General features: G+C 37.9%; 1 protein-coding gene and 1 long non-coding RNA gene across 2 annotated transcripts; both read left to right on the top strand.

Annotated features, from left to right (window-relative positions):
- Nucleotides 1-3,057: 3,057 nt before the first annotated feature.
- LOC102081868 (natural killer cells antigen CD94) lies at nucleotides 3,058-7,061 on the top strand. The gene is made up of 7 exons (XM_005459109.4): nucleotides 3,058-3,121; nucleotides 3,297-3,377; nucleotides 4,790-4,903; nucleotides 5,144-5,188; nucleotides 5,892-6,043; nucleotides 6,154-6,275; nucleotides 6,361-7,061. The coding sequence occupies exons 1-7, from the start codon at nucleotides 3,058-3,060 to the stop codon at nucleotides 6,518-6,520; spliced, it is 738 nt and encodes a 245-aa protein (XP_005459166.2). The 3' UTR covers nucleotides 6,521-7,061.
- Nucleotides 7,062-11,859: 4,798 nt separating this feature from the next.
- On the top strand, nucleotides 11,860-16,929 carry LOC109194634 (uncharacterized). Its single transcript, XR_002056438.2, has 3 exons — nucleotides 11,860-12,084; nucleotides 12,556-12,678; nucleotides 16,556-16,929. It is a non-coding gene; the product is annotated as an uncharacterized LOC109194634 (long non-coding RNA).
- The last annotated feature ends 3,743 nt before the right edge of the window (nucleotides 16,930-20,672 follow it).

Below are 20,672 nucleotides of genomic sequence, written 5' to 3'. Positions count from 1 at the left end.
TTGTACTGCAAATCACCAAATTTATTTAAAGTAACAGACGACAGCAAACATATAAAGAAGAGCTTTGAATGTCCTTTAAGAAGCCTGGAGAACTGGTCCTGGAGACTACTTAAAGAAATAACATGAAAGCGTTTCACAAGAACAGGGCTGTAATGCCAAATGTTGACTTTAAAGCTCTGTTTAAATTGCATGGTTGCAAGGTTAAAAGTGTATTACACCAGAATTCACCTGATGGATTTGGGTGGGTGTATAAGTGCTATCACTATTTGGGTGTTTGGGTGTGAGTTTTGTTGGGGGTGGGATGTTGTCTTTGGAGACGCTACAGGACTGAGTTCAGCACTCAAGTCAACCACATGATGCCTTCCAGAAAACACACACACAGGCAGCGTTGCAGGGGAGTGTCCATTTACTCATGACAACAGAGACAACATTCATTTAGACTCTGGTGCTTTTGCAACTGATTGCGGCCTTGACTTTTTGTTTTGCTCTTGTACTTAATTTAGATTATTTAATTTTAAGATGGGTCAGTCTGACCTGCAACAAAACAAAAGAGTCATTCTGACCCACCATGAGCTTCTTGTTGTTCTTCTTTTTCTTCTGTGTCCCTGAGACCACTTGCTCTCTATCCACCTACCTACGCACCAACTTACAATGCTTACCTGCCTAGACCCAGCTTGCACACGTGGGACAGTAGAGCACAGTACAACCCCTACATATGTACTTGCTGCACCTTCCGACACACGTTTTGTGTCTTACAGTCCTCGGTCCTACTGTTGCTGATGTTGTTGGTGACCTGCCGACGGTGCCGATGACGACAATGATGATGATGATGCCACTGATGCATTTGGGTCGGTCACAGAAGACCACGTCCTCATCGAGAGACAGTGCACTTGGGACACCATGGTTCAAGCTGCACTCACGCAAGGGACTTGTTCCCTGACACAAATGTGTAAGGTGCTACGAGCACCTTACCCTTTAGCTTGAGGAATGCTTGTTTCACGTGCCAGTGCCAAAAAGTGATCGCTTGCCAAAAGTGATTTCTGGTACTTGAAAAATTATTGCAGGAATTTAAGCTGCTATAAATGACTTATTGACCTCAAATCCGTCAAAAATAGGTCAATCATATCTCTCACAAAGAATATCTTATCACAACATAGCTCATGCACTCAGTTTTTGGAAAAGTGACTTTCATATATTCTTTATTTATCCCTGTAAAAAGTGTCATTGACATTAAAAATGTGTATTTCACGAGAGATCTAGCCAAGAGGGCAGCAGAAATTGTAACAAATATAACATCACAGTTCTATAAACTTACTTGAAGTGACCAAAAAGGACTGGATTGATGATAATATGGGTCATCAAATACACAGAGTCACAAAGATACTTCAAAAACAGGTCATTTCTTTATTTTATATATAACCCCTTCATAAATCCCTTACACTACCGTTTATTTACTAATATAAGTAAAGTTATTAAACTTTTTTTTTAAACACATTAAAACATCAGAATTAAATTTTTAGCAGACAATCACTTTTTGGCAAAACAACACCTATGTCAGTTTTTGGGAGCAGTGATCTTTAATGGAAATGAGCCTTTTTAGGTGTTTCATATCCCCTTCAACAGTGAGGGGGTTGGAGGTGGGGTGTGCTCAAAATGCTTTGCCTTCCCAAAATGTGAAATGGATATGCATGCAGAAGTTTCATTACCAGCAGGGGGAGAGAATATATTTAAAGCCAAGAATTTGCTGGTGAATAAAAAAAAAAAAACGTATGAAGTACAGTCCCGGGTCCTGTAGATGCTAATATGTATATTCATATACAAATGCGTTAATAATGTCTGTTTAATCACTTTCCGGTGATTATTTTTATGTTGTCTTGAAACAAAATATCTCCCTCTGTTGTTACTGCAGCTTCTGCATGTGTGTCCTTTTCATGCTTTGGAGAGGCAAAGCCTGAAATGGTGGACTGGCCTGTCTGTTCCAGGTTTTGCCACAACTGCTTTTTATTTAGCAGTTACACTTGCTAAATAAAAAGAATTAAAAGATTTTCAAGCTCATTTTATGTAATGACAAATTATTTGTTTGCCTAGAACAGGAAAGTGTTACTTTGCCTAGTGGTCTAGGGGTACCCTTGACATAACATGAGGCTAGCAACACAGAACAACTGAAGATGCTAAGCAGCAGTTTATCTTCTTTGGAGGTGAGCACTGCCATGTCAACAAATAAAAGTATCCAGTGTTCCCTACTGTTCTCTAAGCGAAAATAAAAGGAAAACAAAAAACAATTATTGAACCAATGTTTCTAACCAATAACCAAAATGGATTTCAACACAAACACTATATGCAGTGGATAAGTATTTACATTTCTCTACAAAACACTCTTAACTAACAGCATATCAGAAACACAACTTAGCTCACAAAATTCCCTAATGGACTTCTGTTCAGGCTTCTCATACAACTACTTGGTGCTACTTGCAACTGCTTGGCTCATTGTTGTTTGTAGACGCAACAAGGAGTGGACAGAAGTGGCTGTCAACTGGAGTTTAAGATGCTGCTGTCCATTCAATTATCCAATCCAGCCACAGGAACTTTTACAAACCAATCAGCAGCTCCACCAACACGCACAAACGCACACACACCTTCGAGGCAACAGATTATCTTAGATCATAACAAAAGACGTTTCGAATTATAAATCCCTGCTTTAAGATCTTAACTTTTGAAGTAAAGCATTGCACACTGATTGATTCATTACAGATGAAGAGAATTATTTACAGCTTCTTTGTGCTTACGAACAGTTATTCTGTCTGGTCATCTCAATGACCTCTTCGTTTTTTATACATATGAGTGTGTTTGTATATGTCATTTATTTTATCCACACAAAAAATGGATGTGAAACATTTCTTTTGAAAATGACATGAGATTAAAAAAGTCAGATATTGTGGAGTTGTGGTTTATAAAGGCCTCCCCTTGCTTCCGTTTTACAGGAAGTTGTTTTTCATGATGTCTGCGTGTTGTGTAACTTCTCTTTCAGTCTCACTGATGGTAACACACAGCATTAAAATGCCTGAAGAAGAAGTGCTTTACTCTAATGTGAGGTTTATAAAAGCGAAGAGGGAGACCAATGGTGAGTCTGTATATTCATCTTTCTAATGAGTAATAAGATTTCTTAGAAAAAAACTCAAAATAGCAGTTTCTTGGGTTTTTAAGTATAACATTGTAGTGAATTTTTAAAATTACATTTATCAACAGACAAGAATTTCAAACAAACTAAGAGTCTGGTTTCATGTTTTGTGTTGTAGAAAGAGCTTCCCCAGTGGCTAATCCCACTTTCTCCCAAGTCAATATTTCAAAGACTCAGCCGTCCACGACAGATGTGCCTGGTAGGTACAGACGACGTTTTATTTAACAGGAGAATGAACTTTGAACAACACTCAGTATCGATCAGGAAGCAAACAGCCATCAGATAAATCTATTTTTATTTTTTACAAAATAAAAATATGTTCTTCAGTCACACTGAGCGCTGACTTTGGACACAAAACATGGGAGTGAATCAATTAAAAAAGGGGGAAAAGTTCAATTAATTTGAATCTCTCCAAAAATCTTGCTGTATGTTATTGTATGTAACATTTTTACAGTTAATGTGTGCACCAAAGAGATAAATAAAATTTCCATTCAGTTTTATTTATATGGCAGCGTTTCACAAGAACAGCCCCAACAATCAGTAGAGACTCTACGAGGAAGAACTCGGAAGAAGGGAGCAATCTGCCGTGACTGGCTTCAAACATTAACAGTAGTACTAAAAACAGAAAGGGGTTTTTAAAAAAAAAAACAAAAGAAAACTTAAGTATAATAAACTAAAGGTAATAAATATCCTTATTAGGTTACAGAGAAATTTCATGGACAGAATTTTATTTAATGGACAGCCTTCCCTTAAAGGGAAAAAAACGTGAATTTGTTCACTAACAAACTTGCAGTGGCGTCGCAGACTCTCAGTGTTAAAATGATGGAAGTAAAATTAATATGGATATCGTCTACTTGTAACAATATATATACTATATTTAGCTGTCTCATTTTTGTGTTTTGTTTTTTATTTAAGTGCTGGTTTAGCTCAGTGGGATCCGCTGCCAATCGCCTGCTCATGTCTTTGTCTCTCTCTCATGCTAATAAAGCCAAAAAAAGGCCTAAAAAAGGAAAGTGAGAAAGTGAAGGAGTTTAATCCCACTTTAAGGAGTCAGTAAAGTAAAAATATAAATATACAGGAGTTTTCAGGATCAAAATCAAAAGTGGATCATAAAATTATTTAAAAAATTATTAAAAAATTATTAAAAATATAAAATCAAACATTTACTCAGAGGTCTTCTTGTGTTCTTTTAACATTTCTTGATAACTCTTCTCTTCTTGATAACTAATCTGATGCTAAAGTAGGAGTAATGCTGGAAACCACAGGAAGTGAAGCGTCGTGTTTGAGGTTGTTTGGTTGAGGAGTTCTCAGCTAAAGTTATTTCATGTCTTCCTGGGTGGTACTTAGAAAACCAGTAAACTGCAGCATCTAATGAAAGTCCACATGCAAGGACTACAATCTTTATATCTAATTTCAGCTACAGAAAATCACTTAGGTTACTGTGCTTTATTTTCTAAACTGCCAGCTGTAAGAAGCATCTTATTTGTGACTCTTCTGAGCCAGAAATTCTTGATCACACCTTGTATATTCTATACTCATGTTGTTGTGACAGCTATCTGTACATGTTTATCTCTCATATCTGTGACATCTCTGTCTTTGCTAACTCTTCAGAGCTTCCTCAACAAGCAGAGCTGAGCAGAAAGTCGAAGCTGCTCTCAGAGAGAGCGGTCCTGCTGGTTGTCATTGCTCTCCTGGCTGCTGCTGTCATTGCTCTGTGTGTTACCTGTGAGCGCTACAATTTTAATTTTTTTTCATAGTATTTACAAGGATAGTGTTCTAAAAAATAAAATAAGGGCAAAGTAATAATCTTTCTGTTTAACATTTCTCAAGTGGATGTGTTTACTCGTTTTAACTTTTTAGGGCTCATGTCATAAAATACTTTTTTTAACTTAAGAAACTCAAAAATCTACATGTCTTTTAGTTTGCTGTTGACTGATTTCTTTGTCTTACACTTTTTTAAATCAGCATTTAAGCATGGACATCACGGAGGTAAAAAACCCCCACACAAAGGTAAGCATGTGAAACTCCAAAGCTGCAATGCTGGATCGAAGCTGGATTTTTTCAGACATCTAAACTCTAATTTACAACGTTCATAACAGCTGATATTACATGAATATCCAAACCCCGCTGGTTTTGGCTGTAGTATAAGACTTTTGTTAATTTCTGTTTAGTATTTGAAAAACAGACATTCTTGATGAACAACAGATTAATTTAAAAAAAAATGTGCTAAGATGCTATACAATACAGTATAGTCCACATGTCCACAGTCTCCTGAAATAAAAAGTAAGTTTTGAATTTTGTCTTTGACATATTTGTATCCTCTGATGATGCTTAAAGAAACATTGATGGACTGACAGAAAGAGGAAGTTAGAATATAAACGGAGGACAGAAGAAGACTCCTGCTGCTCCCAAACCTCATGAAGATGAGTTTAAATCAGACTGATGACAGTCCGATCCCTTTTTTTGCCCCAAAATAGAACCAAAACCATGCAGCACAGTGCAGCCTACATGTTCACAATGTCCTGATGCAAAAAGTAAATTTTCAATTATTTTTTATATTTTTTATATTTATATTTTTATATTTTTTTTTTATTATTTTTATCCTCTGATGATGCTTAAAGAAACATTGACTGTTGGAGTGACAGAAAGAGGAGAAAACATGAACAATGACGTTTTCCACCTGACTGAAGTTGTTGTTGTAATCTCTTCAAAGATCAGACGAGTTATAAATGTGAAGATGGCTGGAAGAAACATAAAGGAAAGTGCTATTATTTCTCCATCAGTAAAACCTCCTGGAACGAGAGCAGAGATGAATGTAGAGCTAAAAAAGGAGATCTGGTTAAGATAGACAGCATGGAGGAGGAGGTATAAAACACTGCTGCAGGTTCATGTTCTCATGCATTTTATCACATCCTGCTGTTTCATCATCTCATAACAGAAACATCTCAGAATAATTTTAATACAAATTCCTTCAGAAATTCCTGGAGAGTCAACTGAAAGAAATCAAGAACCCTGATGACAAGTTCTGGATCGGACTGATATACTCAGCTAAAAACAACACACGGGTTTGGACGAGTGGATCACCGCTGAACACAAGGTTTAATTATTGTGAAAATATTTGTATTTATTTCCAGAATCAAAGTCATCATTTCTTACTGAACAACTTCTGTTTTATTTCTTAGTTTGACTTTTGGGAGCAACAAAGAGCAAGACAATAAGAATGGGACAAAAAGGGAGAATCCTGATGAGCCAAGCTGTTTAAGGGTTGGGGGGAAAGGTGGAGCTGTTGATCCGAAGCTTACATCCTGCAAAAAGCCTCAAAGAAGTATTTGTGAGAAATAACTGAACACTGTAAATATGCAGTTGTCTAAAATTCAGTCAGCCTATAAAAGAGTCTCGGTAAAAATACAGACGTTGGAGTTGCAATATGTTGATAAAGCTAATGTCTAAACTGTATATCCCTTCTAGATTTGCTTTTAGTAAACAATAAAATATACTTGAATAAATCTGAATAACATATTTTGGTGATTTGTTTTTATTAACAGTATTGTTGTGGTGTACGGCGGTGTTGCTGCTGTGAAAATGAACAGTTTGCCTCATTTTTTCTTTGAAAAATTTACAAAAAAATACAAAAACTTCAGTTTAATGGAAGAGTCTGGTTACCATTTATCCAAGCTTTATGTATTATAAATATAATGTAACTAACTAATATAATATATTAGTTGTGCTGTATTTTTGAGCAATAAACACTTTCATCTTGTTGATGTTACTCTCACGTTTCCACACAAGAACAGTGCAGACGAAGATGATTTACTGTGTGGTTTCAGTGAACACTGTCACACTTTTCTCAGTAAACGATCCCTGCTCTAGATTATAAATTTAAGCTAAATATACCAACAAATCATCTGTAACCTAAAAATGACAGAATACAAATGTTTCATTGATCTGAATTTAAGGAAAATTAAACTATTTAAGCACGAGGAACTCTCAGTCCTTTAAATTCATCAATACGAAGGTGAAGAAAAACAGAATTCAGTGCGATGTGAGTGTTCATCATCAAACAACCACCAGTCTGAACAAAACTTCCCAGAATAGAAGAAAAACATGTATCCTAGAGTAAAATATTTTTACCTGCATAAAACTTAGTTGGCAGGGTGGTGCAGTGTTTAGAGCTGTTGCCTCACATCAACAACATTCTGGGCTCAAACCTTCCTGTGCCTTTCACTGTGAAATTTGCATTTTCTCTTCCTCCACAATCCTAAGACATGTACGTGGATTAGCCACTGATTCTATGAATTTGCTTTCTGTACAATTTTTTTTTTTCAGTGAGACTAGGAAGTTATATTTAAGTACCAGCAAACTTGAGGCCACCTTTAGTGTTTTAAGAATACATGGTGAAATTTAAAGAAAGAATAGAACCAAGTGTTAATAATGAGGCGAAAAGTGAACTGAACTGAATTTCCCGGAGTAACCCACCCGAGGGATTAATAAAGTTTTATCTGAACTAAAAGCAGCAGACTGACTTTTTCTCATGTCACATGATCAGATAACAAAATGTTTCCATTACACATTTGTGGTAAATGTTTCCAGACCATGAAACCCAGAGCAGATAAATGTTTACTATCAATGTAAAACTTGACACTTATACTATTCATGTATCACACAGGATTGCTTTAGTAGCAAAACATGTCAGCATTTAAAGTTTTGAAAGTGAAATTCCTGATAACTTATAGCTAACTGCAGTTGTATCTTTTAGATGAGGGATGCAAAGCTTCATTTATCTTTTCTCTGTAAAGCCTCAAATTAACTTTCATTGATTAAATATTAGGGAAAACCGACATTGACATGAATTTCATCTGTGAATTCAAAATAAACTAAATTAAAACAACAAATTTGTGTCTCAAAATGTTATCAACTTAAAAAAAGCTGGAAGCAACATTGAGGAAAGTGCTATTATTTCTAAGATGAGGGAAATGAATGCAATACAAAACATTACTTACAGGTTTGTATTCTTACATTATCATAATTAACATTAACAAAAAGAAATGCCATGTTATGAGGTCAAGCTGTCCCAAGTGGTCGTGGCAGCTTCTCAGCAATTGATATTTATTAATTCTGTCTTTTTTTCGGTTTGATCCCAAACATCTCCACCAAACATCAGCCCAGCTGTTCATCCCTGGAAGTATCTTCCATTTGTATGTAATGTCCGAGTTCCTGGTTGAACTGGTTTACAAAGATCCTCTTTTATCATGATGAATATCTACTGAGTAAATTTCAATGTCTTTATTTTGGCTAAATTTACCACACTGCCTGTGCCACTAGCTTGTCAAAAATTTCTCCCAACTTTCCAAACTGCTGAATCCACTAAAACATAAACATAAGGCCAAATTTAAGCTAACACCTGAGTGTAAGATTACTTTTGAAGATCTGCAGAATGGTCTGCTCTTTTCACCCATTCTAGGACACCTACAATTAGACCTTCCCTTTGTTTACACCTACACCTGTGATGTGGGCCTGGGATTCACACTCATTCAGAAAATAACAAAACAAAACCGGAAGTAAAAAAGTCCTGATGACTTCAATATGTCAAATTATACTGTTCCAGATTAACAGATTAGAAGATTCGCAGCAAAGATTATCACCTTTAGAAGCAATAACTTCTCATTATTATTAGTCGTATTAGTATATTAGCAGTACTAGAAGCAGCAGTATGACGATCAATCTCACTCTGCTCACTAATCTCTCACCACAGTACCACAAGCTGAAGTGTGGAGTTTGACTGGGCCATTGCAACATGTTGACTATTTTCCTTTTCAGAATCGTTTTGCAGATTTGCTGCTGTGCCTGGGATCATTGTTCTCTCTGCGTTACATTTGACTCTTGAATACTTTAGTATACACAGAAGTTCATGGTTTAAGGTGCCCAGGTCTTATGGCTGGAAAACAACTTCAAATCACTAACCATCCACTACTGGAATGACAGCTGGTATGAGGTCTTTGTGCTGATATGCTGTGTTGGTTTTTCACAAAGCTAGGTACTGTGTATTATGGTCAAATATCTGCCTAATCTAGAGAAATGCATGAGTTCTCCACCACTGACAGCCACTTATAAGTCTGCACCACACAGCTGTCTACCATACAAGGGGAGGAGAAGTGTTGCACACTTAAATAAAACCTTTGTGGCTTAATGTGTCAGCCTTTGGTGTACAATCTGCAAATATACAGACACAGTCCATCGTCACAGTGGACTGAAATATTTCAAACTCAACAAATACATCTTACAGTAGAATAAATGAAATCAAGATTAAAAGATGATTACAAACATAATGAGAATTACCACACATAATACTGTATTACACGTTTTGTAACCAGTCTCTTAACTCTTGCTAGGCCCACTACATTACAATGAGTGGCCCACTGTGTTTAGCCCTTGTAGACTGCTCATTTCAGGGCATACTCCCTCTTGTGGTAGAACGGAGGAATAACCATTCTTCCAGTACTACATTTCACTGGAGACTGGGGCACACATTATTTTGTGACAATTAAAGAAAATAATATTTTAACAATCTGAACACTGTAATGAAATAAAGGGGATGACTTATTTACATACATGAAACACTCCTTGCCCTTATAGATGGACCTGACCATTTCACACCAAACTTGCCATTGCACACTCCGGGCTCATCTTTACAAACGACTTTATTTTGGTTGCATGCATCATGCACCAGTGCAGTTTCCTACACAGTTACCGTTACCAATCCACATTTATAATAACACTAAAAACTGACAAAATGAGAACAGCAGACATTTCAATAAAGACCATTTTAAGGAATTGAACATGATTTATTGAAGTACTGAGTTTGAGCAATAAACTATTCAGATGGAGCTGCATAGCAGAGTAGAGTCTAACAGTGGCAGGAAGTAGGCAAGGGCCCTTTGGAGTCTAGATGCTGGTGGTGGCAGAGATGAAGCAGGTGAATGCTTGGATGAGGAACTCATTTTGGCCAGGATAACTTGGAGATGAGATGAAGGCAGGCTTACGGAGGGTAATAGAATGAGTGGGTCAGAGTGAAGATGACAGAATTAAGTTACAACATGGGAAAGTGGAAGTGATGTAAAGAATAGACTAACAGCACAAAAGCACCCAGGAACGCAGGCAGATGAGTGAATACAGAGCTTCCTTACTGAATGTATGTATAAGCATCATTACTAATGCAAACTGAGCTAAGTAAAAATGAAGAGTAGATGGCAGCAATGCACATCTGCAATAACCTGTTGTAGAATAACCAGCCTGTCCAGCACAGAGGATAAACCGCAGAGCAGGTTAATGTGGGAAACGTGTGTTGGCATGAATCTCCTCAACAAGTTTAAGTAATCAGATTACTTTTAAAGGTGAAATCAGATTACACAAATAATCAGATTACCCCTTATGGTGTACTCAAATTATATTTTATCATCACTGGAGGAACTTTGATCTATTCTTCTCTGCAGAGTTATTTTAATTCAGCCACATTAGCAAAGTGCCAAAGCAACTTACATGTTATTTTATTTTTGAGTCAGATGTTGACTTACGCTTTGGATAACTGTCCTGCTACATCACTGTGCTGTATTGTTTTATTTTTTCTTATGTTTTGCTTTCTGTTAATGTTGGTGAATAAAAGCCTGTTTGGTCTGCACCTCATCTCCGCCTCGAGCCTCCTGTTTTAATCCAGCAGATGGTCTTGATTCAGTTATTAAAGCTCCATCTAGAGGACAGCGGCAGCAGCTACAGTTTGTACATTAATGGGGTTGTTTTTCATGAGCTGGGCTCGGGCCCTTAGTTCTAGTGAAAGGAACTCTTAACGCTTCAGCTCTTTGTGGGAAGAGTTTGTGGCTGGCCCCTTCCTGCTCCAACATGACTGCGCACCAGTGCACAAAGCAAGGTCCATATAGACATTTATAAGTGAGTTTGGTGTGGAAGAACTTGGCTGTCTGCACAGAGTCTTGACCTGAACTCAATAAAACACCTTTCAGATGAAAATGGGATGTCACCCAAGTTCATTGTTGTCATAAGCAGACAACAATGTAATGGTAAAAAGAAAACTTTGGAGAGCAGTTGTGACTACATGACTACAGGATGCAGTGTGAGTGAGATTGACAGCTGGTAGTGAAAGAGGAGAGACAAGACTTCAGAATACTCTGTCTCTCTTGAGCTTTCGCTGAGACCACAAGACCAGTAAAGGAAGAAGATGACCTGAAGTAGATTGTGGGTTATCAACCATGCATGCATGTATAGTTAATTAAAATGTAAAATCCACAAGTTAAAAGAGAATCCTCTCTGGAAAATGATTACATGGTTTTTGTCTTTCTTCTTTTCCTTTTTGTTCCTTATCCACTGTGAGGTCATATTTTGAATTTAGCAGCTCTCCATGCCTAATTCCTGGTGATGTCAGTTTTTTGTGTTAGGAAGGGGAAAAGAGATGAAGGTTGTGAGTCCTGCAATCAAACTCTGGAGAAGATTGCAGCGCCTGCAGGGCTGTGGTCCTTGTGGTATTTTTATTAATTTACAAAAGAACAGTAGTTTCCATGAAATGTATAAAAATGGATTTTGTGAAATGTGTTATTCAAATATGAGGAAGTAGACTGTGGATGAAGTCTCCTCCCCGTTATCATGATTCATGAGAAAGTTGTGAAACATGAAAACAAGGTCCAGTGTTTCTTTTGAACAGCCTAAAGAGAAGAGCAAACATAGCTTCAGGAGAAATATCGCCAAATACTTGTGTTTTTCTTCTATTGTCAAAAGCTTCAGTAAAACATAAATCTTTATTAAAATTCTTCTATTATTCAGAGACAGCTGGACTAATTCTGAAATCAGGATCTTTAAGTCTGAAACGATGAGCCATTCAGACAGTGGCAATGTGGGGGAAGGTAAAGACGACTTTTCTTTTGTTCTGTATAAAAGCTATTTGAACATAATATGTTTATTCTGGAATAAAAACAGGATCATCTGCACATATCTTAAAATCTATCATCATGCTGCAAGTCTATAGATGATGATATTTACTCTGCACATTTGCAAAATATAAGCATTCAGACTTTGTTAAGTTTTATTGATAGGAGAAAATGCCAAGACAGACATTTAATTGTAAGTTTAAAGTGACTTAGAAAATGATAAAAAGAGGAACGATTGGGGCTTGTGATGTATTCGACATGTGGTTATCCCTTATTTAGCATGTCAGTGTTTCTTTGCAGCTGTGGTCCTCCAACCTGTAACTGCTATAACTCATAAATACTGGATCATTACTAATGAATATTTCAGTGTCCTTTTACCTGTACACAGCTACATTATTTTGTGTTATTTAATTAATCCACCCTCTGTCTCCTCTAAATATTCAACAGATGAAGTTTTTGAACCTCAACATGAACAAGTAAACAGAGGGTCAAAGGTCACCACAAAAATAGGGGCGGTGGTGGTTGTCTGTGTTCTCCTGGCAACTGCTGTCTTTTTGACGTTCTACTTCTGTGAGTTTAAACACTTTTATTCATAAACTTTATTTAAAATCAATAACATTTCTGATCTGCTTTAAATTACCAAAGAAACAGAATTTATCTGTGCTGTTAGCTCACAAATGCACTGGCCATCTTCTGACTTCAGCACTTTATTGCAGCCACAGGAAGTCTGTGAAGAGACGATTTCACGCTCATAAAATACAAAATCACATCTGACATGAAAGATACATGAAAGTCAAGACAATTCGCACACACAAGACATGAAAACATTGGCAAGAGTGTTGGTTTGCAGCTCACGTTTAATTAAAACTAGCAACAAAAATTGTTATTCACAATATAGAATAGAATAGAATAGAATAGAATAGAATTCAACTTTATTGTCATTGCACATGTCACAGGTACAGGGCGACGAAATGCAGTTTGCATCCATCCAGAAGTGCTTTAGCCATGATATAGATATATTACAATATATATTAGCAATAATATAGATATGTAAGTATATTACAGAAATGGGTCTATTATGGTATGTTATAATGTACACGGTATGAAGTATGTTATGAACAGAGATGGGCACTAACGCGTTACTTGTAACGCGTTACTGTAATCTGATTACTTTTTTCAAGTAACGCGTAATGTAAGGGATTACCATTGCAAAAACGGTAATTAGATTACCGTTACTTTCCCGTAGGAACGCTGCGTTACTGCGTTACTAAAACCGTGATTTTTTGCTAGAATGTCTCATGACAGTGACGTAAGCGAGTGCGACGTTCGTGACAACAGCTGTGTGCAGATCAACAATGGATAATATATGGAGTGCGGGAGAGAGTATGAGCGTGCAGCGTTTAAAGCGTGGAAGTACTGACCTTATTTTGAGTTTGATTCCATAAAAAGTGACAAAAACATTAGTGTCCGTTGTGCGTGGGAAGAAAACTTCTTTTTACAGCGAAAAAAACCCCCTAAACTTCGAAGCAAGCACCGAGTGTACTACGACTGTAATGGGAAATTCACAGAGAAACTCGCGGATTCTTCCACTGACCACCGCGGCACACCTGCACCAGGGTAAACCTCCGCCTACCCCACTCCTGCTTTACAGGTGAAAATAGAGCAACAGGGCCGCTGAGTCTTTGATTTTATTTATTTTCTGCTGTGTTTTACTTGCATCTATTTGAAAGAGTGAGTGTAAACACAAAAAAATATTTTATTTTATGTGCTGGAATGTGCAGAAAATAGGTTTAAATGTTAAACAAATTTCTTCCAGTCAGAGAATGTTGCATATAATTAAGTTTTTGCTTGATGCATAAAGTTAAAAGATTTAACGTTTTAAAAAGAGACGTTTCCATTTGATTACATTTTGTATGACGGATTATGCAAAAAAAGTAGAATTGGGCTGAAAGATCTATCGCTTTATCACCTATTCAGGTTGTAAATTGTGTTTTTAAAAAGTAACTAAGTAACTAAGTAACTAATTACTTTTGAAAATAAGTAATCAGTAAAGTAACGGGATTACTTTTTGGGGGAGGTAATCAGTAATTAGTAACTGATTACTTTTTTCAAGTAACTTGACCAACACTGGTTATGAATATGCTATAACTATAAGTATGTACAGGCTGTAGTGAGTACAAGCTATGTACAGGCTATGAACAGGATATAAATATGAAAAACTATACAGAAATATGAAATAAAAAAACTATACAGAAATATGAGATATACAGTTATACAGAAATGTGAAGTATGCAAGTTATAAACAGTTGTAGGATTAAAAATTATCATATGTACAGAATGATTATTTACACAGAACTATACAGTAGTGCAGTTAAGATAAGTGAGATATGTGGATAATTTCTACAGAGGCTGTATAAAGTGCTAGTGGTTGTGAGTGGTGGTTCAGTCCATGTTATTATTGTGTGTTTGAGGGTACAGTTGTCCATTGTGTGTGTGTGTGTGTGTGTAGGTGGTTGTGGGTGTGTGTATGTTCAGTCCATGAGTTTAACGTGGGTCAGATGTCAGGAGGCAGAGTTCAGGAGTCTGACAGCTGTGGGGAAGAAGCTGTTCCGGTACCTGGTGGTCTTAGTCCGGAGGCTCCTGTAGCGCCTCCCAGAGGGCAGGAGGGTGAAGAGTCCATATGATGGGTGACTGGGGTCTTTGATGATTTTCCCAGCCCTTTTCAGACACCGCTTCCTGTAGATGTCCTTTATGGCAGGAAGTGGTGCTCCGGCGATCCGTTGGGCAGTTTTCACGACCCTATGCAACACCTTCCGGTCCGAGGCAGAGCAGTTCCTGTACCAGACTGTTATACAGTTGGTCAGGATGCTCTCGATGGTGCAGCGATAGAAGTTCACCAGGATGTCTGAGGACAGGTGGTTCTTCCTCAGAGTCCTGAAGAAGAAGAGGCGCTGGTGAGCCTTCTTGACCAGCTTGGAGCAGTTGGTCGTCCAGATGAGATCCTCGGAGATGTGGACTCCCAGGAACTTGAAGCTGCTCACACGCTCCACAGCCGTCCCCTTAATGTGGATGGGTGGATGTGGGTCAGCATTCCTCCTGTAGTCCACAATGAGCTCCTTAGTCTTCTCGGTGTTAAGCAGCAGGTTGTTTGTGTCGCACCACTCAGCCAGACGATCCACCTCCTCCCTGTAGGCGGTCTCATTGTTGTCACTGATGAGGCCAATCACCGTGGTGTCATCTGCAAACTTAATGATGATGTTGGAACCATCAGCAGGTCTGCAGTCGTGGGTGAAGAGGGAGTAGAGGAAAGGGGTCAGTGACTCCCTACATTTTTCTTTTTCTATCTAACTCCCACTGTCATTGTGGTATTTTAAAATGCTGTTTCATCTCCCTGAAGAACACCTACTTCCTCAAAACGTCTTGCTTACCTCATGGCACACCCGTTAAGAACCACTGGGCCAACATACAATAAAGCTTAATGTCATTTGGTGTTAGTGTTGATAAGCTTACAGGTGAATGAGTGATCGCTGGAATAACTTTTGGTTGCTGCTACATGATCTCAGTTTGAGTCACATCATTTGGAGGCAGACCTGCTGATGCTGCTGCTTCACTCTCTCTGGCTCTTTTTGAAATTAAAGGATTTGATGGTGTTAAGCTGTGCTGAGTTATTTTGATTGTGTCATATCTAACACTGACTCTGCTTATAGCTAAATCATTCTTAACCTGTTCATTGTGTCTGCGCACATTTCTTTTGACAGAACGTTGCTAATGCAGTTTTTCTGTGTAGGTGACTGTGAGTCCAAGTGCAGGGTGGATATAACCATTTTGCATCATTTGTCTCAATTATGACACGTATTACAAGAAAGTTTTAAAAATGCAAAAAAACTAAAAAACAAAAACACCTTTTCATTCAAGGCTTGCAATTGCCCCTCCTGGGGAGTCAGTCCTACCTTTCCCTGCACCCCTGCAGTATATTATACAAACAGCATTAATCAGTCTCCACACTTTAAACATCTACTGATCTGGATAAAAGTGATATTCTACCACTATGGGTTTTTCATTTGTTCGGATGAATGCATTAATGCACAATGGTCTCTATCTGCAACATGAACTTCTGACACTATCTGTGAAATTGTAAAGTACTGTACATTAGTACTGTAAAGTACTAATGGTGGAATTGAACTTGGGGCCTTCTTGCTGTGAGGCAGCAATGCTAACCACTACTTGTGCATAATAAAAGTTGGATTGTACCAGCTGAGGTGACACTTAAGTCTATATTAGTGTTTAGAAAAGAACACTTAACTACAAAAGAGGGTGCATGGTTGTGGGTGAACAGCTCATCACTGATAAATAAGTTTCACTGTTGTTAAAATAGTTTTTTATTCCCACAATTAAAAATACCAGTTTTTACTGAAGCAATTATTGTTTGTTTGTTTTTATCTCTTAGGGTGATTTACTGGAACAACAAAGAACCAGACAACTGGTTCCTCATACCAGCAACTGGTATAAAGAAAATCCTGATGGAGAAGTCTGTGACAGGACGGAGGTAAAAGGTGGCGCTCCTGGCCTGAAGTGTTGGTTTGATAAATGGTGCACTATACCTCAAAGAAATAACTTAACTGGACAGTTTGTATTTGGTTTACATCAAGTTCAACAAAACAATCTAAGTACAGGGTAGAGATAGTGAAATGACACTTTCCAACTCTGATGTCACAAACACTTAAAAGAAACTTCAAGGAAAAACTTAAAGAGAAGAGTTGAATAATAAAACATGAAAAACCTATCCTTCTAATTGCTTTACCTGCTTAATCAATTAAATGTTGGTGGGGGGAGATGGGGGGTGGGGGGAGGGGTGTAGTCTCAAGTGTCAGAAGGCGAGCGGAGGAGTACGCCCTCAACAGGTCACCAGTTACATGCCAGATATGTACTTGAATAATATTTTGTGTCTTATATCTTTTGTCTTCATTGACATTATTATTATGAGCCGCTGTTCTCGTGCTTTCTCTGAAACAGTTTCCAACCATTTATTTTGGTTTTTTCTATTTTTTTAAGCTTTTGCAAAAACTATTTCCTGGAAAAGTTTGAATTGAATTGTGCTTGATGGAAATAAAGACCTCCAGTCTGTTGACTTCTTGTCATTGTGTTTTCAATATTTGAAAATAATGTGGTTACTGATTGCTGTCAGACCTGTTGAATAAAGAAATCACTTAAAGTCATTGACATCTCTCAGTCTGGAAAGGGTTACAAAGCCATTTCTTAGGCTTTGGGACTCCAGTGACAGCAGTGAGAGTCATTATACACAAATGAAGAAAACAGTGGGGAATCTTTCAATTAGGGGCCAACTTACCAAAATTACTCCAAGAAGACATCAACGACTCATGCAGGAGCTCACAAAAGAAGCCAGAACAAGATCTAAAGAAATCGCGGCCTGTCTGGTCTCAGTTAAAGTCAGAGTTCACAAGTCGACAATAAAAGACTGGACAAAATGAACTGACAAGACAAAGGCCGAATTTTTCACACAGGGCCAAGTATTTGGCACAAAGTTTTAAAAAATAAAGTCTTTTTTTAACATGTCCATGTAAAACATAAATTTTGAACCATTTGCAGCATTTTAAATTAGGACAATATTAACTAAAATTTCAATAAGCAGAGATCATTAGAAGTAACTGAGCGTGATTTATTGATATACAGAAATTAATTAAGCTATTTGGTGATTAGATTCAGATGGGCCATGACAGCAAAATCGAATCCCAGTGGTGATAAGAATTAGGGAAGTACTTCCCACAGTCTAGACGCTAGTGATGGTGATGAAGATGGAGGTTTGGATGGAGCCTGAGTAACATGGGAGAGGAGGAAGTGGGTTGCAGGGAGGTGTCTCCAAGGGAGAGTGAAAGATGAGCAGTGAGATTTAAAGAATGCCAAGTGGAGGCTGATTGGCCTGAAGAAGGCAGGCAGAAAGATGATTGGACTAGACCTGTGATGTGAGCTTGACCTGTTTTTGACATAATGTCATAGGAGAAGAAATTGTCTGCCTCTTGGTAAATTAAAGCACAATTGCATAATACTGCCACAAGATGGAGCCCCCTTCCTTTTTGTTGTGTTAAGCTGGAGCATAAGGCTGTACTACTAGAGATGAATGGGTTAGCAAGCTATGTTGCTAATGTTCCTTTGCACTCTCAGCTAGTCAGGAACATTCCCATAACACTGGCAAATGCAGAGGTGGCAAAAGACCAGGCATTCTTTACTTAAGTAGCAGTACAGATACCTGTGTAAAATCGGCTCAGTTGGTGGTTTGAGGCATGATATCAATCAGGGCACACAGTTAGTGGGTGTTCTCCATCACCACCTAGTGGGGATAAGAGGTGTTCACTCTGCTGACCCACAGCACACCCAAGCTGCAAGTCAAGTGGACCACAGCACAGAACGACCTAAGCGCGTCTGGTAGTGCAGGGGCCCTCTCATCGCTGTTTACAGCTTTAATTTTTTTAATTTTACTTTTTTAAATCCCCTCTCACCCTGCAGGCGGTCTTTTATCATTCAAGCTCAGGTCCTCTACCAGAGGCCTGGGAGAGACTCCTTGGACTGTGCTCTTCTGGACAGAGAAACACAGTTCAAGCTCTTCTCTCAGCCCTTGGTACTTCTTGAGCTCTTGTGCTCCTTTTACCTGATGTTGCTATCACTTGGTATAGCTACATCTATCACTATGGTCGTGTTCTTTGTCCAGTTGGTTAGTCACCATCGGTTTGTCCATCTGTCTGGAAGTCATTCTCATCAACCCTAGGGGGTGTGCCTAAGGCTGGGTTTAAAAAATTAATTTTCCGATTAAAATCAATTTTAGCTTAAATAACGTGATATCGATTCATTAAATCCTGAATCGGTTTTTAAATATAAATGTATTTTGCCAGAAACCCTAGAATCTCAGGTTAAAGCTCACAAAACCATTTCAACAACCACCAAACAGCTAAAACAGCAAATGAGAGCAAGTAAACAGATTCTCCACAAAGATGTGAACACAGACACAAACACATCCCTCCGTTCACCCGACAACACGTACATATACATGCCGTTGGGTGTTGGAAACCGACATCTCACAGATTCTGAAGCTGCAGGTTTCGTCAGTCTCCAACCAGAATTCACTGAACCAGCAGCAAAAGAGGATGAAAACTACACTTCTTACTTTGGCTGTTTTGTGATTTTATTGTTTTCACCACAATAAAATGACACTTCCTGTACAGCCCTCTCTCTCTCTCTCTCAGTGTACTTCAAGAACAGTTTCCCATCTCAAATCTCTGTTTTCTGCATTATTCACTTGCTTATTGCACACCAGTCTTTGTTTACAGCGCTGTAGGCTGCTGTTTTGTTTTTGTTTTTTTCCAAAAATGACCTCTGACAAGAAAGCCTAATTTCTGCTGTTCAGTATGAAGAAAACTTTTACAAACTATGCCAAATTGCAAAACACTTAGCTGGGTCTCCAATAAAACCTCTGTAAATTTGCTCCCAGCAGCATCAGGTAATGTTCATATCTTGTTTCATGGTTTTCTTCCGTTTTTTAACAACTGCAGAATATTTTTGAGTAATATTTTATCTGCTATAAAAAGCCAGGCCAGGAAAATCTCCTTCATGTTTTTCTGTTTTCTCCTCAGTTACTTTGACACAAAGGCGTCTGCTGTGATGCTCACACCTCTGATGAAGTCTCACAAGTGTCAGCTTTGTTTTTATATAAAAATATGGATATGTACTGATAAATGATCAAAATTATAATATTTCTGACTGTCTGAGTCAAAACTGAATCAGAATCAAATCAGTTAAGGAAATCAAAATCCAATGTGACTCCAATGTGAAAAGATACAAACAAAAATTTATTCCGCTGCTTGTAAACTGGCCTTTAAAGCAAACATATTCACAGTTTTACTTTACCAAGTCAACACAAATGCAATAAAATAAATTTTAGTTTATTTATAAGCTTTATCACTTCCACTTTCCCACACTGTCAAGCTGTTTGTGTCATCACTGGTCTAGTCCAATCACCTTCTCCCGGCCTTTTCCAGGCCAATCAGCAGTCATGCCACGTACTTTATATCTCACTGCGCATCTGTCTTTCTCCTTTGCAGATGCTTTTGTGCGACCCACCTCCTCCCCATCTCCACCTCTCATCTCTCAAGCCACCTTCATCATCACCATCAGCGTCTAGGCTCTGGGGGGTCCTGCTGTAATCCCTTTCACAGCTGGGGTTCCATTCTGCTGAGACGGGCAAACCGCCAAACATTTATCTATATTTTGTTCATCAATAAATCATGTTTATTCTTTTGAATGATCTGTCCTTACTAAAATGTTTGTATAGTGTTAAACAAGCAAGAGTGAAACATGTTTTAAAAAATATTTGGTAGTTTATTGTAAAAAACGAAAATTACAAGTCTGTGCAGCAAAATAAAACTTGACTCATGCAAGAGTAAAACCTTTAGCATGTTATAATACACTAATGTAACATCAGGCATAGAAACTACAAATAACTACAAAAAAAATAAATAATAATAGGATCATAAATAACGACATTTTTTCAGATT

Source organism: Oreochromis niloticus, linkage group LG22 (assembly GCF_001858045.2).
Source record: "Oreochromis niloticus isolate F11D_XX linkage group LG22, O_niloticus_UMD_NMBU, whole genome shotgun sequence".
NCBI classification, from domain to species: domain Eukaryota; kingdom Metazoa; phylum Chordata; class Actinopteri; order Cichliformes; family Cichlidae; genus Oreochromis; species Oreochromis niloticus.
This window is presented reverse-complemented; position numbering and strand designations above follow the sequence as displayed.